This window comes from Balaenoptera borealis, assembly GCF_965194805.1.
Source record: "Balaenoptera borealis genome assembly, chromosome: 1".
In the NCBI taxonomy this organism is placed as follows: domain Eukaryota; kingdom Metazoa; phylum Chordata; class Mammalia; order Artiodactyla; family Balaenopteridae; genus Balaenoptera; species Balaenoptera borealis.
In genome coordinates, this window is record NC_138860.1 from 151,642,031 (window position 1) to 151,668,984 (window position 26,954).

A 26,954-nucleotide genomic window follows, 5' to 3' on the forward strand; every position below is an offset into this window, starting at 1 on the left:
GAGTTGGCAAAATACTGTCAAGGCAGTAGCTACTCGGAGGCACATCTTCCTGTAGATATTCTCACAAGCCTTTCCCCCACCCCGCTCCCCCGACTCTACAGTCTCACTGTGGCAGTTGGACAAGGTGGCTTCTCAGATTATCTGACTGGTGACTTCTCTGATGCTCCGGCTTCTCTCCTAAACTTACTTCACTTCCCCAGCTTCTCCTACAACATGTAAGATATAATTCCTGTAATAAATCCCTTTTCTCATACATGATAGTGGTTCATTTTCCCCCATCAAAACTTGACTGGTATGAATAGAGAACTTCCTGATGGACTTTGAGCCTGTTCTGTCTGTTCCTGAGGCCCAGTTACAACCTTGTGTTTCCTGTATTTAGTTGCTTAACCATTATTTGATTCTATTTACAAAATAAAAAATTTTTCCTAAGCTAATTTGCGTTGGTTTCCAGGTATTTGTGATTAAAAAAAAAAAAAAACTGTAACCAACACTCTATGGCAATGTTAATTATGGATCTCTGGTATTTCTTCATGCCTGTGAGCAGAGACACAGACTGCCAAACTCTTTTTTTTTTAATTTATTTTATTTATTTATTTACGGCTGTGTTGGGTCCTCGTTTCTGTGCGAGGGCTTTCTCTAGTTGTGGCAAGCGGGGGCCACTCTTCATCGCGGTGCGCGGGCCACTCACCACCGCGGCCTCTCTTGTTGCGGAGCACAGGCTCCAGACGCGCAGGCTCAGTAACTGTGGCTCACGGGCCCAGCTGCTCTGCGGCATGTGGGATCTTCCCAGACCAGGGCTCGAACCCGTGTCCCCTGCATTGGCAAGCAGACTCTCAACCACTGCACCACCAGGGAAGCCCCAGACTGCCAAACTCTTTTCAAGGATGTTTATGTAGCAAAGAGTCTTGGAATATATTGTGGCTTCCTAAGGTACAAAGGGCACGTATGCTTACTGCCCATTATAAAATATCTGTTTCCCTCACTCAGTGTTCCTTTCCCGTTATGCAATCCACTGTGCAGGTATTATTTGGGCCTCTTCCTACTGCCCCGTGGGAACTGAGGCTCAGGAAATGAGGCAAAAATGATGATACTTTGGCTATTGCTATTGCTATGACTGTCCTTTGTCGCTGACCTAAGAGACATGAAACTGTTGCAGGTTAACTTGTCAGCTGGTATGGATGGTGAAATCTCAGATCCTTCACAGTTCTTGAAAATAAGATTATTTTAGACTGGTGTAATTTCATATGAACTGCTCATTAGGCTTTTCGAATAGAACAATGTTTATACTTATGATACAAAGTAACATTTTAATAAACAAGTAAATGTATTAGGTTTTGAAGAAATAAACTCAGTTTATTCTATCACTACAGTGTAACAATTACTTTAAATGCATAAATCTCTTTATTTCTCATTTGTAATGACAAGAATTTGGTTAGGATGCTTTGCTTATAGTAACAGAAACAAAATTCTACTTTATGCAAAAAAGGTAATTTATTTAAAAATTACAAGGGTACCTTACCAAAGCTAAGAAAAACAGTTAAAAACAGGGCTCAGGGATGGTGGCTAGTAACAGAAATCAAATCTTGTTAGCTTAAGCAAAAAGGGGAATTTATAATTAGGATACAAGGTTGCCTTACTAAGCCAAGCGCGGGAAACGTGAAGGGCTGGAACAAGGGAATGGAGCACTGTTAGAAAGCCAGGAATCACATTCTCCTGATCTCTCATCTCTATTCTTCACTTTGCAAATATTTCACTGCTCTCTCACTGCAGATTTCCTGTTTTTTCTCTTTCTAAACCACAGGGTGGGACATGGCAACTCATAGCTACCTAATTTATGTTTCCTCTATTCCAGAGATTAGTCAGACCAAGGCTAGAATCTCTTGTCTTCAACCCCAAATTCCTAGGGAAGTTTTAGAATCTTACCAGATTTAGAGATGACTTTCTTCTCTGAGATAGTAAGATAGAAGTTGGTAGAACACCAAGAGACAGAGACCAATTCAAAATACTTTTTACCACTCCTTACAAACCTTGAGCTGAAATAGCTTATTTTGATTTAGGAATGGATATAGAGAGATGTTCTCACAACCCATGAGATGTTCTCACAACTATAACCAGTAGAAATGACCAGGTGCTTCAACAGAGAGAGGTGTTCTAATACTTTTTAATATTCCCCCTAGGAAGGAAGTGATCGGCCTGGATAATGCTACTACCATATTTGAGACAAGTTTCTTTTCATTTATTGTAATAGGCATTATTTATCTCTTGGGAAGATATGCACAGGTCCTGGTATGAGTATTTTAAGCACAAAAGGTAATATTATATTTTGTTAATTGTTTTTCCCAAGAAAAAGAAAAACAGAGACTAATTACATGAAGAGTATTTGTGAGAAAGAGATTAAAAGAGATTAATTACAGGGTGGGTGTCAGAAATCCCTCAGCGCCATAAATAGACATTTGACCAAGGGTCTCTCAAATTAGAGAGGAATTCTGGTTCATCTAGCTTGAGTCACATGTCTATGAACATAGCTGCTCACATCTTCATCACAGTGGGGTAAGGGTTGGAGGGCTATTCTGAGAAACAGACATGGGAAAGGGCAAAGAAAATTATTTTCTGTATTCTTCACAGTGTTCCAGGCTCCCCTAGAGGAGCAAAGTTATATTGCTTATGAAAGTCATGGCATAATAAGATTTAAATAGTAGGTGATTTATGTATTTAAAATTCAGAATAGCTGATGGAAGTATTCTGCCCAGCCTTACCCACATTGAAATAAAACTGAAAATGTCAAAGTATAAAGAAATGCTGCAAATGTTTTATTAAAAATGTACTTGTGCTGAAGATTTCTTAAAGTATTTCTCCTATGTGTTGAAATACATTCCTATTATTTATTATGTCCTTTGATGAGATACAAGGAGTTAAACTTAATGTTTATGATATTGCTCTAGTTCCTCCTGTAATTTTGTTTCTAGAAATAATTGGCAAGATAAGTAGGACCACTCTATGGTAAAGATCAAGAAAAGCAATATTAGCATGGACATGTTAAGAGACTCAGAAGCTGGTAATTCAGTTTTAACTTTACATGATTTCAGTGTACACAAAGTTTCAAAAGAAAAAAGTCATTCAATATTATGTTGAAGGTTTTGTATTTCAACCTCTGTATTTCTTCGTGTAAATATTCCCTTAATGTTGTCATCTTTTTGATCATCATAAAGTGTCATATTTAGTACATTTCCAGTACATTCTTCTAATGGAATGGTTGACAAGTATGAAAATACTTTCTCCATTACAGGCTCCCCGAGAAAACGCATTGGAGGGCTCTTTTTCACTAGGGAATCATCAGAAAACCAGTCATCAGCTACTTCTATACTTTGGCTGTAATAAGAATCAGATGGTAACGTTGATAAGCTTAAGGTAACACTGCTGGGATTTGTTGCCGAGCTAGTCTCTGAGGGGTCACAGATGACTTTTTTTGTTGCAAGGCAGAATTCATCTTTAGAATAATCTTTAATTGCTGTAAAAAAAATTAGATTTACTATGAATATTACATATTTATGAGCCAAACCTTAATTATAAGGATAATATTACTTTCTAAAATTCAAACTCTCCTTAGGGTTTTAATGAACAGGATGATGCAACAGTGAAAATGTTAAGTTGCTATCATCATCCATACAATGTTAAATATGTAATGGGGAATCAGCAATATTTTCAAGATAATCAAGAGTACAAAAATCTATTCTAAATAAAATCAACCTGTTTTAACAGGAGAAGATTCTAAACAGGCTAGAAAGCTCAGTTCTGGAATGTCCCTTAAAATCAGAGATGGCAGACAGTTTCTTAACTATTTATAGCTAAATATTGTCTTATTTAAAAAATAAATTTTAAAATGCCTCCTTAAGCAGGTAGATTACAAAATGTTTGATCCACAGTGGGAAGGGCCTATGAGTTGGCTTTATACCAATTAAAGTAACAACTAACATTCATATAGTGCCTTACAATTTACAAAGCAGTTCGATATACTTCCAGATCTCATTTACCCTCTCAGTTATTCTTCAAGGCAGTTATTAGCCCTACTTCACAAAAGATATGACTGAGACTTAAAGGAATGAGTCACCGGAATCAGATACAAAATGGACTTCAATCTAGATTTGTGTTACTCTAAGTCCCATGCTTCTCCCACTACATTATTTATGCTGCACAGTTGTAAATAAAAAATGTTAAGTTTTAGAAAAGATCACATTTACACAATATCCTAAAATATCTTTTATAATATTTTACATATTAATTTTTGATATGAATATATAACATTAATTGTTAAAGCTGTTTTAAATACCTTATTACATTTTATATTCAGCATTTCTAAAATTATGTAGGAGGGTAATGTTTTGAGGTACTAAGTCAATATCTAAAGGGTTACAAAACACTCATGTCCTTTAACTCTCCATCATTACTATATGGTATTGACTGTGATACCTTTGGATATAAAGAAGGGACAAAAATTAAAATTTCACATTTTAATTTAAGACAAGACATAAATTTTGTTTTCTAAAAAATATATGCCCATTCATATACTAATAAATGTTTCCCTTGAATTTTTATGATTTTAAAAAAATATTTAGATATTTAGGATATATTTAGGATAGCCTCTTGATTCTTTAAAATGTGAATTGCTGGAAGTTGATTACAATTTATTCTAATAAATTGTTGAGAGAAAGTACCTTTTATATGTGCTGTTTCCTTTTTTCTTTGCTCCTCCTACATAAAAAAAATGTTATTTGTGTTTTAAAAATTAATAGTTTTTAAACAATTTGATATATATTTATATAAGAATAATATATTTTAACATCATAATAAATTTTTGATAGAATCATATTTTCCACGATATGAATTTATTTTACCAAACTATATTGACAGGAAAGAAAAAGTGTTGAGGTATCATCTGAAAAGAATGTGAATTGGTTCAAGAAGGCAGTCTCCAGGATAGGGAATGAAGGGTGAAATAGAGTTCAACAGGATTATTTCTCTCCATTCTCACTAACTTAGAGTCACTTGGTTAGAACTAGAGAGGGCTAAAAAAGTAATTACAATTCCTAGACTTGCTCATTCTATTAACTAATAACAACAAAACAGTGAATTCTGGCAGAAGGCTTTTATAAAAATGCGACTATTCTTTTGAAGCAAGTAAAACATTTGATCAAACAATACATTCCAGATGTGTTCTGGGAAGTGTGGTGGTGTAGTAGTTCTCAAACAGGGCATCAGAATCACCTGGTATGTTGATTAAAATGCTGATTCTTGGACATAATATCAGACCCTACTAAAACAGATTCTCTGGCAGTAGGGTTTAGGAGTATGCAGTGTAACACTCCTCAAGCAGTTCTGATTCAGTTTTTCCTTAGACCACTAGATAAACAATGAGCTAGTGCATAGGGTGTTTGGTATGCGGTGGGTGAAGACAGAGAGATAACACTGTCTCTTGTGTTATAGGGGAACAGTGTGGGTATTCTATGCTGATTTTCATTGTCTTGTTCACCGAAAAAGGCTTGCTTAGGATATACATATATATAGGGTATACATATATATGGGATATACATATATATAGGATAACACATAAGTTCTTTTTTTTTTACAACTTACTTTACTTTTTGGTCATTTCCAACTTTTATTAATATAAATGCCAGTATAGGCTCCTGACTTACCTTGCCTGGATTTAGGACCAATTCAATTTGTGACTCCTGTACAAATTATATTAGAACATTGCTTCTCACACTTTCATGTGCCTATGTATCACCTGGGGGAGCTTGTTAAAATGCATATTCTAACGCTGTAGGTTTGGGGTGGTGTCTGAGATTTTGCATTTCTAACAGGCTCCCAGGTAATGCTGATATTGTTGGTCTGGGAACCACAGAGTAAGGTCCTAGTCTGATTAAAATTCTACCCAAACTAAGGGAATGACAAAATGGGCATTCTTATATATTGCTATATATAAATAGGTATAACTTTTCTGGAGGGCAATCTAACAAATCCATTTCTAGAAATTTATTATGCCAGGTAAATAATTTTGGATTTGTATAAATATTCAGTTACCAGAATGTTCACCACAACACTGTTTAGCATTTTTAAAACCTATAATTTAAAATTCTAAAAGTAAGGAAATCTTTAAATATGTTAGGATACGTGGATATTAATACAATGAGTATTCTTTCAAAATGATACCATAGCATCAGAAGTAAGTAAAGACTCAAAAAATGATGGTGACGTATAAAAAAGACAGAGGAATAATCTTAAACAAGTGGCTCACTGGTTAAATTTAGGAATATTTGAGCATCAAAATAATGATAGTAATGGATTATAATCTGCTGAATAAAATAGAAATCCATGAGTCTATACTAATAATAAATAAATAAAATAAGGAAGAGGGTAGGGCTTCTTTCTCACAGTAGAACGCCAAATGACAAATATGGATGGGAGTGGCAGAATTAGAAAATCATCATCTTGTTACAGTTTTGTAAAGATTAGCTCAAGTAATAATAATTTATATAGCTAGTAAGTAGAGTTTGATGAAGAGGAGGATATTTACATGTTTTCAAAGTGTCACCACACAGCTTGTTTATTAACTGTAAGGGTAAAAACAGAAATAATTCAGTGAGGAAAGAACAGACAACATCTTGATTATGTGATCAACTAAAATCACCAGTGAAGAGCAGATGTACACTGTACGCCTTCAGATGTGATAAACTGCAAGGAAAAGTCACACTGAGGAACAGTCTATGATCTATAAAATAACTGGCTTGTATTCTTCAAAAATGTCAATATCATTGAAAGACAAAGAAAGGAAATTTTAAAATATTTTGAACTAAATAATTATGAAAACAAAACATAAAATTTGTGGGATGCAACAAAAGAAGGCCTTAGAGGAAAATTTAAATATTAAATGTTTATATTATAAAAGAACAAAAGTCTAAGAATAATAAAGCAGACATCTCCAGGCAAGACTGATTTAGGAAAAGAGAAATATAATCAGGAATAAAAAGAGTACCATCACTAAAGATTCTATAGATTTTAGAAGCATAATAAGAAGAAACTAGTAAAAACTTTCTGCCAATAAACTAAACAACTTAGGTACAATGGACAAATTTACTGAAAAAAATTTCGAAAACATACAAAATAGAAATATTTTGTATGTTCCACATCTGTTAAAGGAGCTAAATTCATAGTCAAAAATTTTCTCTTGAAGAAAATTCCAGACCTTGATGACTTCTTTGGTGAATTCTAGAAAAAAGTTTGAGAAAGCAATATAGCCAATTCTACACAAAAATTTTTCAGAAAGTAGAGGAGCAGGAACCATTTCCCTACTGTTTTGTGACCAGAATAAAATTGTGATACTGAAATCTAACCAGATATTACAAGATAAGAAAATTATAAAATAATATCCTTCGTTAACATAGATGCAAAAATTATTTAAAATATATTAGTAACTCAAATCCAGTGGGGTTTATTCCAGAAATACAGGGTTGATTTAACATTTGAATTCAATGTAATTCACATTAACAAAATAAAAGAGAAAACCCATGTGAACAATTTTAAAAGATGCAGGAAAAGCATTTGGCAATATCAGCAACCCTTCATGGCAAAACAAACAGACAAACCTCTCAGGAAACTAGGAATAGAAGAGAATTTCCTCAATCTGACTATATGCATCTACAAAAATTCTATAACTAATTTCCTATTTAATGATGAAAAGCTGAATGTATTCTAAGATCAGAATATAAAAAGGATATCTGTTCTCAATACTTCTGTTCATAATTATACTGGAGGTCCTATCCAATGCAATAAGAAGAGAAAATAAAATAAAAGCATAAACATTGGAAAAGAAATAAAACTGATGTTTTCCACAGATCTCATGCTTGTACATGAAGAAAACCTTTTGTGGTCCTCAAAAAAACTACTAGAAGTAATAAATAAATTTACTTATAAAGGTCATAGAACACAGGTCAACTGTAGTAAAGATGGCAATTCATTACAAACTAATGTATAAACTAAATGTAACTCTTGGGACTTCCCTGGCATTCCAGCAGTTAAGACTCCACGCTTCCACTGCAGGGGGCATGGGTTTGATCCCTGGTCGGGAAACTAAGACCCCCGTGTGGTGTGGGGTATGCTGCGTGGTGCAGCCAAAAAAGAAAAAAAAAAGGTAATTTTCATCATGATCTCAACAAGATTTTTTTCCAGCTAAAGTTCACCTTAAAATGTATATGGACATGCAAAAGAATAAGAAAACCTAAAACAATGTTGAAAAAGAAGAATGAAATTGGAGAAATCGTACTGCTCAATTTTATAATTTACTATACAGCTAGAGTGTGATATTGGTAGAGATAGACACACAGGTCAATAAACCAGATACAGAATGCAGAAATAGACTAACACATATATGCCCAACAGATTTTTCACAGAAGTTGCAAAAACAATTCAATGGAAGAGGATAGCCTTTTCAATAAATAGTGCTGGAATAATATGACATCAATAGCCCCCCAAAATGAACTTTGATTTAAACCTCACACTTTATACAAAAATTAACTAAAAATGGATCAGAGATAGAAATATAAAATGTAAAATGATAATAGCCAAAACAATCTTGAAAAAGAAGAACAAAGTTAGAGAACTTACTGATATCAAAACTTACTACAAAGCTATAGCAATGAAGACAGTGTGGTATTGGTATAAGGACAGATATATAGATCAATGGAATAGAACTGAGATTCCAGAAATAAATGCTCATATTTACAGTCAGTTGATTTTTGATACGAGTGCTAAGACAATTTGATAGGAAAAGAATACTCTTTTCAACAAATGGTGTTGGGACAACTAGGTTTATACATGCAAATAAGTGAAGTTGGACCCATACCTCATACTATACACAAAAAACTAACTCAAAATGGATCAAACACTTAAACATAAGAGCTAAAACTATTAAATTCTTAGAAGAAAACAGAGATATAAATCTTTATGACCTCAATTAAGGAATGATTATAGATATGACACCAAAGACACAAGCAACAAAAGAAAAAATAGGTAAACTGGACTCAAGAAAATTAAAAACATTGGTTCTTCAAACAACACCATAAGAAGAAAAGACAACCCACGAAATGGGAGAAAATTTTTACAAATCATATATCTGATACAGGATATGTACTAGAATATATAAAGAATACTTAAAACTCAACAACAAAAAGACAAATAGCCCAAATAAAAAAAAATGGACAAAGCTTTGAATAGATATTTCTCTAAAGAAGATATACAAATATCCAAAAAGCACATGAAAGTATTTTCAACGTCATTAGGCTTTAAGAAAATGCATATCAAAACCATGACAAGATACCACTTGGTGCCCACTAGGATAACTATAATAAAAAAGACAGGTTAAAAACAAGGGTTAACAAGGGTGTCACAAAATATAATCTTCATATACTTCCTGTGGGGATATAAAATGGTGCAGGCACTTTGGAAAACAGTCTGGCAATTCTTCAAAGATTAAACATAGAGTTACCATATGACACAGCATTTCCATTCCTTGGTATATACCCAAGAGAAATGAAAACATATACCCACACAAAAACTTGTATACGAATATACATAGTGACATTACTCATAATAGTCAAGAAGTGGAAACAACTCAAATGTCCTTCAACTGATAAATGGATAAACAAAATGTGATATATCCACACACAATGGAATATTATCTGGCCATGAAAAAGAATAAAATATTGATATATGCAATAACACAGATGGACCTTGAAAACATTATGCTAAATGAAAAGGCAGATACAAGAGACCTTATATTGTATATTTCTATTTATAAGAAATTCCAGAATAGGCAAACCTATAGGTACAGAAAGTATAGATTAGTGGCTGTCTAGGCCTAGGAGGGTTGGAGGAAAATGGAGGGGCAGTGATTGCTAAAGGTACAGGGTTTCTTTTTGAGGTGATAAAGGTGTCCTAAACTGATTGTAAAGATGGTTCTATAACTCTGTGAATATCTAAAAACTACTGAATTAGACACTTTAAAAAGGCAAATTGTATGGTATGTGAACTATATCTCAATAAAGCTGTTAAATATAAAACAAAGCAACCTAAAACTAAGAAACTTTTAGAAGAGAACTTAGAAACAAATCCTTGTGACCTAGGGTTAGACTAAGAGTTATTGGACATGACACTTAAAGCATGATTCAAAAAGGAAAAATATACAACTCAACAACAAGGAAGCAAACAACCCAGTGAAAAATGGGCAGAAGGCCTAAACAGACATTTCTCCAAAGAAGAAATCAGATGGCTAATAGGCACATGAAAGATGCTCAACAGTGCTAATATTAGAGAAATGCAAATCAATTACAATGAGGTACCACCTCTCACCAGTCAGAATGGCCATCATTTAAAAGTCTACAAATAACAAATGCTGGAGAGGGTATGGAGAAAAGGGAACCTTCCTACACTGTTGGTGGGAATGTAAGTCAGTGCAGCCACTATGGAGAACAGTATGGAGGTTCCTCAGAAAACTAAAAATAGAATTACCATATGATCCAGCAATCCCACTCCTGGGCATGTATCTGGGCAAAACTATGATTCAAAAAAATACATGCACCCCTATGTTCATAGCAGTACTATTCACAATAGCCAAGACATGGAAACAACCTAAATGTCCATTGGCAGATGAATAGATAAAGAAAATATGGTATATATATATATACACAATGGAATACTACTCAGCCATAAAAAAGAACAAAATATAAAGCCATTTGCAGCAACATGGATGCAACTAGAGTTTATCATACTAAGTGAAGTAGTCAGAAAGAGAAAGACAAATACCATATGATATCACTTATATGTGGAATCTAAAATATGACACAAATGAACCTATCTATGAAACAGAAACAGAATCACAGACATAGAGAACAGACTAGTGGTTACTAAGGGGGAGGGGGTTGGGGGAGGGGTGGAGTGAGAGGTTGAGGTTAGCAGATGTAAGCTTTCATATGTAGAATGCATTAACAACGAGGTCCTACTGTACAGCACAGAGAACTATATTCAATATCTTATGGTAAACTGTAACGGAAAAGAATATAAAAAAGAAGAATGCTTATATATGTATAAATGAATCACTTTGCTGTACAGCAGATTAATACAACATTGTAAATCAACCATCCTTCAATAAAAACAAAACAAAACAAAAAGGTAAAATGGATAAATTGTACTTTACCAAAATTAAAACTTATGCTGTTTTTCATTTTGAGAGGATGAAAACAAGTCATCAAATGGGAGAAAATATTTGTAAATCACATATCTGACAAAAAGACTTGTATCCAGAATATACTCTCTAAATTAAATAGAAAGATAATCCAATTAGAAAATGCACAAGAGACTTGAAGAGACTCTTCACCAAAGAAGATGTATGGATGGCAAAAAAATAAAAAATATGAAAAGCTGTTCAACATCACTACCCGTTAAAGAAATGCAAATTAAAATCACTAAACACATTTAAATGGCTAAAGTTTAAAATGCTGCTAAGTACCAAATGATAAAGAGGATGCAAAAACATGATTCTCTTATATGTTACTGGTGGATATGTAATATGGTACAATCTGGAAATCAATCTGGAAATTTCCTTACAAATTAAACATATTTACCACATGATCCAGGAACTGCATTCCTGGGCATTTATTTTAGAGAAACTAAAAGTAATGTTTTCCAAAAAGCCTATACACAAACGATCATGGCATCCTTATTTTGTAATAGCTCCTAAATGGAAACAACCCAAATATTCCTCAATGGATAAATGGTGAAACAAACTGTGATATATCCACACAATGTTACACTACTCAGCAATAAAAAAGGAAAAAACTATTGATACATGCAATGATATGGAGGGATCTTAAGGGCATTATGCTAAGTGAAAAAAAGCCAAGCTCAAAAGGCCATATGCTATATGATTCCATTTATATAACATTCTAGAAATGAAGAAATTATAGTGATGGAGAGCAGATCAGTGGTTGCCAGAGGTTAGGGAAAGGGAGGGGGGGGGAGTGACTATACAGGGTAGTATGAGGGAGTTCCTTTATGGTGATGGAACAATTCTTCTGTATGTTGATTGTCGTGGTGGTTATACAAACCTATACATATGATAAAATGTCATAGAATTATATACAAAAACAACAAAAAGTGAGTACATGCATAAACTGGTAATCTTTGAGTTAGGTCTGTCGCCTAAATTTCCTGGTTTTGATAATGTATACTTATAATAAAGTATACTTTTCATAAAGTATACTTATATAAGATGTCATTGGGGGAAGCGGGTGATGGGTATACAGGACATCTTTGTAATTTTTCTGCAACTTTTTGGTCTGTAATTCAGAATAAGATAAGATAAATCAATTGTATTTATATTTACTAACAACAAACAGTTGGGAAATAAAATTTTTAAATCAATACTATTTATCATAGCATAAAAATAACTATAAATAAAACTGAAGCAAATGTGAAGGACTTCTATACTGAAAACCACAAACTAAAATAAAAGAACACCTCAACAAATTAAATTAATAAATTTAAATTAAAGAAGTCAATAAAGGTAGAGTGGGACTTTACTGGTGGCACAGTGGTTAAGAATCTGCCTGCCAATGTAGGGGACATGGGTTTGATCTCTTGTCCGGGAAGATCCCACATGCTGCGGAGCAACTAAGCCTGTGCGCCACAACTACTGAGCCTGCGCTCTACAGCCTGCGAGCTGCAACTACTGAGCCCACGTGCCACAACTACTGAAGCCCGCATGCTCTAGGGCCTGCGTGCCACAACTACTGAGCCCGCATGCTGCAACTACTAAAGCCCACACGCCTAGAGCCCATGCTCTGCAACAAGAGAAGCCCATGCACTGCAATGAAGCATAGTCCCCGCTCACTACAACTAGAGAAAGCCCATGCGCAGCAACAAAGACCCAACGCAGCCAAAAAAAAAAAAAAAAAAACACTAGAAAAAAAAAAAGTAGAGTAATATTATCCTCATAGAAGAATCAATATTAAGATATCCATTCTCCCTATATTGATTTATAGATTCAATGGCAGTTCAATAAAAATTCAAGCAGGCCATTTTGAAAAACTAAACAAGCTGCTTTCTAAATTATATGGAAAAACAAAGCACCTAGAATAGCCAAAATATTCTTGAACAAAGAAGAATAAAGTTGATTCCATGACATAAAGCTACAATAATTAAGACAGTATAGTATTGTTTAAGGACAAATAGTTCACTGAAAAAAAATATAGAGTTCAGCAAATAAACCAACATACATACAATAGATTGATTTTCATTCAAAGTGACTAATTGGTTCAATGGGGAAAGAATGTCTTTTCAACAAAATTTTCTGGAACAACTGGATATCATCATAGAAAATGATGAAACTTGACTTCTACCTTATAGACTTAAACATAGAACTCAACACTATATAGCAAAGATAAAAGAAAATATAGAATATTTTTGCAAACTTAGATAAATATTTGTTAGACAGGATACAAATTTCTTTTAAAAGAAAAAAATCATAGATTGGTCTTTATCAACATTAAAAATTTCTGCCTACCAACTGATACCATTACAAAAATGAACAGATAAGTCACGGTATGGAAAAAAACATTCACAACATGTATATCTTACAATAGACTAATTCCAAATTGTATTAAGAACTCCTACAAGTCATTACGTTAAAAAACAAACAAAACAAAACCACTAAAAAAATTTTAAAAATAAGCAAAAACTTGAAAAGGCAGGTCACAAAAAAATATGCAACTGGCCAATGAACACATGAAACGGTGCTCAACGTCTTTCGTTATCAGAAAAATGTAAATTAAAAGCATACTGAAATGCCATTACACACCCATTAAAATGGCTAAAATGTAAAAATACTAATAACACCAAATGTTGGCAAGGATGTGAAGCAACTGGAACACTCATTTATTGTTGACAGGAGTGAAATAAGGTATAACCACTTTGGAAACTTGTTTGGCAGTTTCTTATAAGGATACACATATGTCTACCCAAGCCCCACCAATTCCATGGTCAGGTATTTTTCCAAGAAAAATGAAAATATATGTTTACTAAAAGTACATAAATATTTACAGCAGTCATTCATACTAGTCAAAAACTGGAAACAACACTAATGTCCATCAATGAGAGAATATATAAACATGTTATTGTATATTCATACAATGGAATACTACTTATTAATAGAAAGAACAAAGTTTTAACACATACAGTAACATGGGTGAATCCCCAAAATTTGTATTAAGTGAAAGCCATATGTAAAAGATACATATCATACAATTCCATTTGTATGAAATCTAGGAACAGATTAAAACTAAACTTTATTGATATAAATCAGAAAGTGCTTACACAGGATGGTTAGAGGAATTGACTGGAAGGGGACATGAGGGAACCTTTTCAGATGATAAAAATATTCTGTATCTTGTTTTTGGTGTTGTTTAAATGTATATACCATTGTCAGGATTTACTGAGTGGAACATCTAAGGTCTTGCATTCTATTGTAGGTAATTATACATCAATAAAATATTTTTAAAATAATATCAATTTCACTTCAGTGTTATTCTTCCCCCAAATCCATAACCCCAGTATAATAATGAGAAAAACATCAGATAAATCCAAATTGAGGAATATTTTACAAAATATATGGCCAGTACTCCTCAAAACTGTAAAGCTCAGGTAAAACAAGGAGACTGAGATACAGTCACAGAGCAGAAGAAATTAGAGACAAATGCAATACGGTATCCTGGATTAGGTCTTGAAAGAGCAAAAGTAAATTCATGTAAGAACTGGTGAACCCAAATAAAGTCTGAAGGTTGGTTAATAGTGATGTAACGATGTTGGTTTCTTAGTTTTGACAAATGTATCATGGTAAAATGATTTTTAGCATCAGGGAAAAATGGGTAAAGTACAGGATAACTCTATACTGTATTACCTTTGCAACTTTCCTGTAAATCAAAAACCATTCCAAAATACTTTACTTAAAAATCATATCATAAAAGCATAAACATATAAAATTTCCTGTAATAAAAGCTAGCATAGGGTAGAAGGAGGTTGGATTGGGAGTTTGGAATTAGCAGATGCAAACTGGTATATATAGAATGGATAAACAGCAAGGTCCTACTGTATAGCAGAGGGAACTATAATCAATATCCTGTGATAAACCATAATGGAAAAGAATATGAAAAAGAATGTGTATATATGTATAACTGAGTCACTTTGCTGTACAGCAGAAATTAACACAACATTGTAATTCAACTATACTTCAATAAAAAATAAAATTAAAAAAAAGCTAGTATAAGATGTACAAGGCTTTTATAAAGGTAATTGTAAAGCTTTATTGAAAGATATTAAAGATAACATATGTAAATACAGAGAAACAACATGTTCATGGATTAGAAAACTTAATATTATAAAGAATCAGCTTTTCCCAAATTGATCTAAAACTGCACTGCAGTTCCCCTCAAAATTCCAAAAGAATTTCAGTAAACGCTACTAGGCAGTTGGGTAAACATCTGGAAAAGAAGTGAAATTGGCTTGCTATTTACACCAAACACAGAAATCAATTCTAGATTGATTAAAGATCTATGTAGTCAAAACTATAAAACTCTTAGATGGCAACATAGAAGAGTATCTTTATGACTTTGGAGTAGGGAAGGAAATAAATATTAAAGGAAAAGGCTGAGAAATTAGGTTACCTTAAAAATTAAGGAATGTTTTGTTCATCAAAACACACCATAGGGCTTCCCTGGTGGCGCAGTGGTTGAGAATCTGCCTGCCAATGCAGGCAACACAGGTTCGAGCCCTGGTCTGGGAAGATCCCACATGCCGCGGGGCAACTAGGCCCGTGAGCCACAATTACTGAGCCTGCGCGTCTGGAGCCTGTGCTCCACAACAAGAGAGGCCGCGATAGTGAGAGGCCCGCGCACTGCGATGAGGAGTGGCCCCCACTTGCCGCAACTAGAGAAAGCCGTCGCACAGAAAATGAAGACCCAACACAGCCATAAGTAAATAAATAAATAAAAATTAAAAAAAAAACACACCATAAAATAGTGAAACAAAAACAGAAACAGATTCACAGACATAGAAAACAAACTTATGACTACCAAAGGGGAAAAGTGGGGGGCGGAGGGATAAATTAAGAGTATGGGGTTAACAGATATACACCACTATATATAAAATAGATAGAGAACAAGGATTTAATGAATAGCACAGGGAACTATATTCAATATCTTCTAATAACCTATAATGGAAAAGAATCTGGAAAATAATACATGTATTATATATATACATTATATATGTAAAAGCTGAATCACTTTGCTGTACACCTGAAACTAACACAATATTGTAAATCAACTATACTTCAATTTTAAAAAATAGTGAAAATAAAAGCCACAAAATGAAGATATCAAAATGAACATAACTGACAAAGGATTAGGTATCCATATTAATATAATCCATTTATATTAATATAAAACTTTTAAAGTTTTATAATAAAAAGACTAATAGAAAAAGAGGTAAAAGATTTGAACAGACATTTTAAATAAGAGAAAACCATAATGGCCAATGAACTTTAGAAAAGACAATCACCTCATTTTTTAGCAGGAAAATATAAATTAAAACTATAGTGAGATATCAAGAGAATGAGAAGACAAGCCACAGGCTGGGTAAAAGTGTTTGCAAAAGACATATATGATAAAAGACTGTTATTAAAAATATACAAAGAACTCTTAAAACTCAACAATAAGAAAACAAACAACCCAATTAAAAAATGAGCAAAAGATCTGAACAGACACCTCACCTAAGAAGATATACAGATGGCAAGTAAACATATGAAAAGATTATCAGCATCATATATTATTAGGGAAAGGGAAAATTAAAACAACAAAAAACTACTATATGCCTATTATAATGGCAAAAATCCAAAACACTGACATCACCAAGTGCTGGTGAGGATGTGGAGCAACAGGAACCCTCACTCGTTGCTGGGGATGCAAAATGGTACAGCCACTTTGGCAGGCAGTTTGGCAACAGAACTAAACACCTCTTACCATTTGATCCAGCAATCATGCTCTTGGTAGTTACCCAAATGAGTTGAAAATATATGTCCACACAAAAACCTGCACATGAATGTTTATAGCAGCTTTATTCATAATTGCCAAAACTTGAAAGCAACCAAGATGTCCTTCAGTAAGTGAGTGAATAAATAAATTGAAGTAGATCCATACAATGGAATATTATTCAGCGCCAAAAAGAGATGTGCTATCAAGCCTTGAAAAGACAGAGAGAACTTTAAATGCATATTAATAAGAGAAAGAAGCCCAAAAAGGCTACATACTGTATGATTCCAACTATATGACATTCTGGAAAAGGCAAAACTATGGAAACAGCTAAACAATCACTGGTTGGAGGGAAGGATGAACAGGGATGGAACAAGAAGATTTTTAGGGTAATAAAACTATTGTGTCTGATACTATGATGGTGCATACATCTCTGTCTCTCTGTCTCTCTGTCTCTTTGTTCCTGTTTCTGTGTGTGTGTGTGTGTGTCTGTCTGTCTCTCTCTCTCTCTCTCTATATATATAGATATGTCAAAACCCATAGAATGTAGGATTCAAGAGTGAATACTAATGTGAACAATGGACTTTAGGTGATGATGTGTCAGTGTAGGTTCATTAGTTGTAACAAATGTACCACTCTGGTGCACGATGTTGATAGTGGAGGAGGCTGCACTTGTATGGGGGCAAGGAGTATATGAGAACTCTAAATTTTTTTCTCAATTTTGTTGTGAACCTAAAACTGCTTGAAAAAATTAAGTTTATTAAGAAAAAACTAGTGAGATAGTATTACACATCCATCAGATTGTTACAAATTTAGGAGCTTAGAAACATCAGTATTTGTTGATATGGAGCAATCCTAGCAATTATGCATGCCTGAGGGGAATGTATATTGACAGAACTACTTTGGAAAATAATTTGAAGTTATCTAATAATATTAAACATGCACAAACCCCATGAGTCAGTGATTCTACTGTTAGGTACGTTCCCTATGGAAATTTCCTTTAAAAAAACCAACTGAAAACAACTCAAATGTCCATAACATAAAATTTGATATATTAATACAATGGAATATGACATAACAATAAACAAGGATGAATGATGGGTATATGCACCAACCTGGATGAGTCTCAGAAATGTAATAGAAAAAGGGAAGACTATATTAGACGTGGAGTCCAAAACATATAAAATTTAATAATGCATTGTTTAGATATATCATAGTTTTAAATTTCTACTGGTGTCTCCCTTGTTTTACTTTGTCCATACAACTCTTTTGATGCCATATAACAGAAAGTTAATTATGTGTCTGCCTTTCCCACTTGTACTACACTAGCACTTTTAAGGTAGGGTTTGTATCTTACTACCCTCAATAGGTAGGACCCAGAGCCCAGAATGTAATGAAGCCTTAATAAACCCTTATTAATTTCAATTAGTATTTTGTATTTAATTTCAATTAGTTGGTTTGGTTAGGTTATTTGGTTATCTGAGTATCCTCTTATCTCCAAATCTCTTTCTTCTGATAGGCTTAGCAATTTTTGCTTTGTTTTTTTTTTATGCCATTTATCTTCATCCCTGTAACAATTCCAATATGGAGAATACAGGTTCTCAGGCTAGAGATACAGAGAAGCAACTGTAGAAGGAGACATTTTCATTTAGTCTTTCAGTTTCCTGTAATATAAACTCTAACTAGTTTGGGTAATTTAAATTTAGCTCCTTGTTATTGTCCCTCAAATTTAAAAATAATAGTGGATAATTTAAATAATTTAAAGACAACAACGCTAATGACATGGTGTCAAAAGAAATTATTTGAAAACATTACTATAAAATATTACACACTACCTGTAATTGGAAATTTCCAGTATGAAAATTTCGAGAAATAAAAACACACTGAGAATGAGATTTAATCTTTGCCTTGGATGGTCTTGGTGTGCATCTCTCATCAATTGTTTTAAATTTGGAATCTTGAAATATTTCTCTGAAAAATATTTTATAGAGAATATTATTAAACATGAATTATAAAACAAAATTATTCTGTTTCCAACAGTTCTACATAAACGTTTTAAAATCAGAATATATTATATATTTATTTTTAAAAGCACGAATCAACTTATATATTCCCTTTTCATATGTTACTGATTTCATTACACCTATTTTGTTCATAGAACATAAATTAAGCTACTTCTTCACAGGGTTAATATTTCCAGTTTGAAGATTAGCCATCAGTTTTTGATAACCTTCTCTCTGGTTGTGAGATAATTAATCGACTTTAATGTCAATTAGTCTTTTCATAGATTTGCCTTTAATGGCAAAGGAAATTAAATGAAATGGAACTCAGTGGCCAATTTTATATTTAATAATGTCTCTGGCAAAAGTAAGTAGAAGGAAACTGAATTGAAACTAATGACTTACAAGGGAAGAGTACCTGTGATCTTTATGCATGCAGCCACAAGTAATTTTGAGAGAGGGTTAGAAATAATGAAGCAGCAAGTAAACTGATCAAAGCTGATCAAAGACAATTAAGTATAAAGGAATGTAGTTTCTAATAGTAATTCTAAACTTAACAATTTAAAAAATAATGCTGATTGCCTTTTCTTCTTTCCGAGGTACTAGAAATTTTCCAAATTAATTCAAGAGATCTTATTATGTTATTTATTGTGGTATTAACAATTAAAATTCATTCATTTATTGAATTCAATTGACTTAACAAATATTTACCGAGTACTTACTATGTGCCATGCATTATGTTGGATGTTGTATATACAATGGCAGGGGGAAAAAAGCACAGCCACTATACTCATGGAACTGTCATTGCTCTCATGGAGCTTAAACACTAGCAAGGAAGACAGGTATTAATAAAACAATCACAAGAAAATGAAAAATTACAACTGTGGAAAGTGTTATCAAGGAAAGCTACCTGGTACTCTGTGAGTATATAAGAAAGGGAATTAACTTGTTTAGAGAGGTCAGGGAAGGCTTTTCTGAGGATGAGATGATTGAATTAGGTATCTGAAGAAATGGGAGTAGTTATTAGATAGAGTGTAGTGGAGGAGGGGAGTTGTAGGAGTAAGAATATTCTAGTCAGAGAGAATATCAAGTGCAAAGACTTAGTGGCCAGATTAGGACAGTGTAGCAGAAGCACAGAAAGCAAGAGGGAAGGTGGAGATGAAATTGGAGAGTATGCATGGGCAGACCACGTAGGGCCTTAAAAGTCATGTGGCTTTGTCTTCATCCTAAAAGCAATAGCAAGTCCTTTATAATGTAGTGGGAATGGGGTGGAAGGGTGGGGTGACTTGATCAGATCTGCATTTGGAAAATATCTGGCTGAAGTGCAAAGAAGATTAAATGAGGAGTATAGGTAAAGGGTCAGTTATAACTCTGTAGGACTATGTGGGGGATAATGATAAGTTGGATAAGGTAGTGGCAATGATAATGGAGAGAAATGGATAGATTTGAGCAATTAATGAAGTAAAATAAATACAACTTGGTGATGGTTCGAATTTAGTAGGGGTGGGAAAGAGAGAGGGAGATATCAAGCATGTCTACCGTCTTTCAAGGAAATAAACCAAAACAAAACAATCCTTCCTTGACCTCACATTTTCTTCCAGTTTCTGCCCCTTTCAGCAACTCCCCAACAACAACAACAACAACAAAAAAAGCTTCTTAAAAGGATGTATGTACTTGTCTGAATTTTCTCTTGTATTTTACACAAAAGTAAGCTTCTGAACACATCACTCCACCAAAACTGTTCAAGGCTACCAATAACTTCCATGTTGCTATTCCAAAACTTATTTCTCTATCCTCATCTTTCTCAACCTTTAACAACTGGTCATTGCCTCCTTCTTGTAACATTTTCTAATTTTGACTTCCTTGACACCACACATCTTTCTGCTTTTCCTTCTCAGATGTTGTTGATTCTTCCTACTCTTTTTCTATATGCCTAATATTGGTGAGCTGAAGACCAGTCCTATGTTGTTCTCTTTAAACAATCACTCCCTGGTTAGTCTCATCCAGTTGTATGACTTTTTTTTTTAATTGGAGTATAACTGCCTTACAATGTTGTGTTAGTTTCTGCTGTACAATGAAGTGAATCAGCTATATGTATACATATATCCCTTCCCTCTTGGACCTCCCTCCCTCCCACCACCATCCTACCCATCTAGGTCATCACAGAGCACCGAGCTGAGCTTCCTATGCTTTACAGCAAATTCCCATTAGCTATCTATTTTACACATGGTAGTGTATATATGTCAATCCTAATCTCCCAATTCGTCCCACACTCCCCTTCCCCCCATGTCCACCCATCGGTTCTTGTGTCTGCATCTCTATTCCTGCCCACAAATAGGTTCATCTGTACCATTTTTCTAGATTCTACATATATTAGTTAATATACAATATTTGTTTTTCTCTTTCTGACCCACTTCACTCTGTATGACAGACTCTAGGTCCATCCACACCTCTACAAATGAACCAATTTCGTTCCTTTTTATGTATGACTGAGTAATATTACATTGTATATATGTACGACATCTTCTTTATCCATTCATCTGTCGATGGACATTTAGGTTGTTTCCATCTCCTGGCTATTGTAAATAGTGCTCCAATGAACACGGGGGTACCTGTGTCCTTTTGAATTATGGTTTACTCAGGGTATATCCCAGTAGTGAGATTGCTGGGTCATATGGTAGTTTATTTTTAGTTTTTAAAGGAACCATCACACTGTTCTCCATAGTGGCTGTATCAATTTACATTCCCACCAAGAGGGCAAGAGGATTCCTTTTTCTCCACACCCTCTCCAGCATTTATTGTTTGTAGATTTTTTGATGATGGCCATTCAGACCAGTGTGAGGTGATACCTCATTGTAGTTTTGATTTGCATTTCTCTAATAATAGTGATGTTGAGCATCTTTTCATGTGCCTCTTGGCCATCTGTATGTCTTCTTTGGAGAGATGTCTATTTAGGTCTTCTGCCCATTTTTTGATTGGGTTGTTTGTTTATTTGATATTGAGCTGCATGAGCTGTTTGTATATTTTGGAGATTAATCCTTTGTCCATTGCTTCATTTACAAATATTTTCTCCCACTCTGAGGGTTGTCTTTTTGTCTTGTTTATGGTTTCTTTTGCTTTTAAGTTTAATTAAGTCCCATTTGATTATTTTTGTTTTTATTTTCATTACTCTAAGAGGTGGGTCAAAAAAGATCTTGCTGTGATTTTTGTCAAAAGTGTTTTTCTTGTGTTTCCCTCTAAGAGTTTTACAGTGTCCAATCATACATTTAGGTGTTTAATCCATTTTGAGTTTATTTTTGTGTATGGTGTTAGGGAGTGTTGTAATTTCATTCTTTTAAATGTGGCTGTCCAGTTTTCCCAGCACCACTTATTGAAGAGACTGTCTTTTCTCCACTGTATAATCTTGTCTCTTTTGTCATAGATTAGGTGACCACAGGTGCGTGGGTTTTTCTCTGGGCTTTCTATCCTGTACATTTGATCTCTATTTCTGTTTTTGTGCCAGTACCATACTGTCTTGATTACTGTAGCTTTGTAGTATAATTTGAAGTCAGGGAGCCTGATTCCTCCAGCTCCATTTTTCTTTCTCAAGATTTCTTTGCCTATTTGGGGTCTTTTGTGTTTCCATACAAACTGTAAATTTTTTTGTTCTAATTCTCTGAAGAATGCCCTTGGTAATTTGATAGGGATTGCATTGAATCTGTAGATTGCTTTGGGTAGTATAGTCATTTTCAAAATATTGATTCTTCCAATCCAAGAACATGGTATATTTCTCCACCTGTTTTTGTCATGTTTGATTTCTTTTATCAGTGTTTTATAGTTTTCTGTGTACAGGTCTTTTGCCTCCTTAGGTAGGTTTATTCCTAGGTATTTTATTGTTTTTATTGTGATGGTAAATGGGATTGTTTCCTTAAATTCTCTTTGTGATCTTTTGTTGTTAGTGTAGAGGAATGGAAGAGATTCCTGTGCATTAATTTTGTATGCTGCAACTTTACCAAATTCATTGATTAGTTCTAGCAGCTTTCTGGTGGCATCTTTAGGATATTCTATGTATGGTATCATGTCATTTGCAAACAATGACAGTTTAACTTTTTTTCCAATTTGTAGTCCTTTTATTTCTTTTCTTCTCTGATTGCCATGCCTAAGACTTCCAAAACTATGTTGAATAAGAGTGGCGAGAGTGGACATCCTTGTCTTGTTCCTGATCTTCGAGGAAATGCTTTCAGTTTTTCACCATTGAGAATGATGTTTGCTGTGGGTTTGTCGTACACAGGCTTTATTACTTTCAGATAGGTTCCCTCTATGTCAACTTTCTGGAGAGTTTTTATCATAAATGGGTGTTGAATTTTGTCAAAAGCTTTTTCTACATCTATTGAGATGATCATATGGTTTTTTTTCTTTAATTTGTTAATACGGTGTATCACATTGGTTGATTTGCATATATTGAAGAATCCTTGCATCCCATGGATAAATCCCACTTGAGCATGGTGTATGATCCTTTGAATGTGTTGTTGGATTCTGTTTGCTAATATTTTGTTGAGGATTTTTGGGTCTATATTCATCAGTGATATTGGCCTGTAATTTTCTTTCTTTGTGATATTTTAAATTTTGGTATCAGGGTGATAGTGGTCTTGTAGAATGAGCTTGCGAGTGCTCCTCCTTCTGCAATTTTTTGGAAGAGTTTGAGAAGGATAGGTGTTAGCTCTTCTCTAAATGTTTGATAGAATTCACCTGTGAAACCATCTGGTCCTGCACTTTTGTTTGTTGGAAGATCTTTAATTACAGTTTCAATTTCATTACTTGTGATTGGTCAGTTTACATTTTCTAATTCTTCCTGGTTCAGTCTTGGAAAGTTGTACCTTTCCAAGAATTTGTCCATTTCTTCCAGGTTGTCCATTTTATTGGCATATAGTTGCTTGTAGTATTCTCTTATGACCCTTTGTATTTCTGTGGTGTCAGTTGTAATTTCTCCTTTTTCATTTATAATTTTATTGAGTCCTCTCCCTTTTTTTTTGATGAGTCTGGCTAAAGATTTATCAATTTTGTTTATCTTCTCAAAGAACCAGCTTTTAGTTTTGTTGATATTTGTTATTGTTTTCTTTGTTACTATGTCATTTATTTCTGCTCTGATCTTTATGATTTCTTTCCTTCTACTGACTTTGGTTTTGTTTGTTTGTTTGTTTGTTTGTTCTTTTTTCTCTAGTTGCTTTAGGTGTAAGGTTAGATTTTTTATTTGAGATTTTCCTTGTTTCTTGAGGTGAGATTGAATTGCTATAGACTTCACTCTTAGAACTGCTTTTTTTCATTGTCATCTGTTTCTATGTATTTTTTAGTTTCCTCTTTGATTTCTTCAGTGATCTCTTGCTTATTTAGCAATGCACTGTTTAGCCTCCATGCATTTGTGTTTTTACAGTTTTTTTCCCCTGTAATTGATTTCTAATCTCATAGCATTGTGGTCAGAAAAGATGCTTGATATGATTTCAATTTTCTTAAATTTACTGAGGCTTGATTTGTGACCTTGGAAAATGTGATCTATCCTGGAGAATGTTCCATGTGCACTTGAGAAGAAAGTGTATTCTGCCACTTTCGGGTGGAATGTCCTATAAATATCAATTAAATCTATCTGGTCTATTGTGTCATTCAAAGCTTGTATTTCCTTATTTTCCGTCTGGATGATCTGTCTTTTGGTTTAAGTGGGGTGTTAAAGTCCCACACTATTGTTGTGTTACTGTCAATTTCCCCTTTTATGGCTGTTAGCATTTGCCTTATGTATTGAGATGCTCCTATGTTGGGTGCATAAATATTTATAATTGTTATATCTTCTTCTTGGATTGATCCCTTGATCATTATGCAGTGTCCTTCCTTATTGCTTGTAACAGTCTTTATTTTAAAGTCTATTTTATCTGATATGAATATTGCTACTCCAGCTTTCTTGTGATTTCCTTTTGCATGGAATATCTTTTTCCATCCCATCACTTTCAGTCTGTATGTGTCCCTAGGTGTGAAGTGAGTCTCTTGTAGACAGCATATATATGGGTCTTGTTTTTGTATCCATTCAGCCAGTCTGTGTCTTTTGGTGGTAGCATTTAATCCATTCACATTTAAGGTAATTATTGATATGTATGTTCCTGTTACCATTTTCTTAATTGTTTTGGGTTTGTTTTTGTAGTTTCTTTTCTTCTCTTGTGTTTCCCACTTAGAGAAGTTCCTTTAGCATTTGTTATAAAGCTGCTTTGGTGGTGCTGTGTTCTCTTAGGTTTTGCTTGTCTGTAAAGGTTTTAATTTCTCTGTCAAATCTGAATGAGATCCTTGCTGGGTAGAGTAATCTTGGTTGTAGGTTCTTCCCTTTCATCACTTTAAATGTATCATGCCACTCCCTTCTGGCTTGTAGAGTTTCTGCTGAGAAATCAGCTGTTAACCTTATGGGAGTTCCCTTGTATGTTATTTGTCATTTTTCCCTTGTTGCTTTTAATAATTTTTCTTTGTCTTTAATATTTGTCAATTTGATTACTATGTGTCTTGGCATGTTTCTCCTTGGGTTTATCCTGCCTGGGACTCTCTGCACTTCCTGGGCTTGAGTGGCTAATTCCTTTTCCATGTTAGGGAAGTTTTTGACTATAATCTCTTCAAATGTTTTCTCAGACCCTTTCTCTTTCTATTCTTCTTCTGGGACCCCTATAATTAGAATGTTGGTGCATTTAGTGTTGTCCCAGTGGTCTCTAAGATTGTCTTCAATTCTTTTCATTCTTTTTTCTTTATTCACTCCTTGGCAGTTATTTCCACCATTCTATTTTCCAGCTCACTTATTCATTCTTTGCCTTGGTTATTCTGCTATTGGTTCCTACTAGTGTATTTTCATTTTAGTTATTGTGTTGTTCATCACTGTTTGTTTGTTCTTTAGTTCTTCTAGGTTTTTGTTAAACATTTCTTGTATTTTCTTGATCTGTGCCTCCATTCTATTTCCAAGATTTTGGATCATCTTTACTATAATTACTCTGAATTCTTTTTCAGGTAGGTGCCTATTTCCTCTTCATTTGTTTGGCCTTGTAGGTTTTTACCTTGCTCCTCCATATGTAACATATTTCTTTTGTCATCTCATTTTTTTTGATGGGTGGGACTGTGCTCCTGTCTTACTGGTTGTTTAGTCTGAGGCTTCCAACACTGGAGTTTGCAGACACTTGGGTAGAGCTGGGTCTTGGTGGTGAGATGAGGACCTCTGGGAGACCTCACTCTGATTAATATTCCCTGGGGTCTGAGGTTCTCTGTTAGTCCAGTGGTTCGGACTTGGTGCTCCCACCACAGGAGCTCAGACCTGACCCCCCCAGCCCATGAACCAAGATCCTGGAAGCCACATGGCATGGCAAAAAAAAAAAAAAAGAACAGAACAATAAGAAGGAATAAAAATTAAAAAAATTTAGAACACTAACAGATATATTAGAAAAAATAAAAATATAAATGAAACAACAACTGAAAGGTAAAACAGAACCACAACAGTAGGAAAAAAAAAAAGGGCCAGAAAAGGCCTTGGCTGTGTGGGGCGAGGCTTAAGCAGGGGCAGGGTTTGGGTGGGGGGTGGTGTCTGGGCTCAGTACGACATGGCTGGAAAAGGCCCTGGTGGGAATGGGGGGTGGGGCTTAGGCTCAGCATGGCTGGAGGGGGATCAGATTGCCTCTGGCCTCAGAGTGTGGAGGATCATGTCCGGGACCCCAGCAGGCTTGCTGGGGCCCGAGTGGGTGGGGGAACACTAGTCCCATTCCCCCGATCTTCAGATCCCCTAGGGTCCCTCCCTGCTCACCTCTACTCTTCCCCCTTCTCTCATTCCCAC

The 26,954-nt window shown here is 34.4% G+C and overlaps 1 protein-coding gene and 1 long non-coding RNA gene across 5 annotated transcripts in view; one reads left to right on the forward strand and one right to left on the reverse strand.

The window, feature by feature from the left end:
* Positions 1-488: 488 nt before the first annotated feature.
* Positions 489-26,954, reverse strand: part of LOC309618310 (uncharacterized protein C1orf185 homolog) — a 246,069-nt gene continuing 219,603 nt past the window's right edge. For all 4 annotated transcript variants that reach the window (XM_082371870.1, XM_082371871.1, XM_082371872.1 and 1 more), the window contains 3 exons: positions 18,968-19,103; positions 4,713-4,749; positions 489-3,508 (listed from right to left, as the gene is read on the reverse strand). In XM_082371870.1, the coding sequence (XP_082227996.1) occupies positions 3,114-3,508; positions 4,713-4,749; positions 18,968-19,103 (568 nt within the window). In that variant the 3' untranslated portion in view covers positions 489-3,113. The remainder of the gene's footprint in view (positions 3,509-4,712; positions 4,750-18,967; positions 19,104-26,954) is intronic.
* On the forward strand, positions 19,146-26,523 carry LOC309618482. The gene is made up of 2 exons (XR_014238510.1): positions 19,146-25,491; positions 26,399-26,523. It is a non-coding gene; the product is annotated as an uncharacterized lncRNA (long non-coding RNA).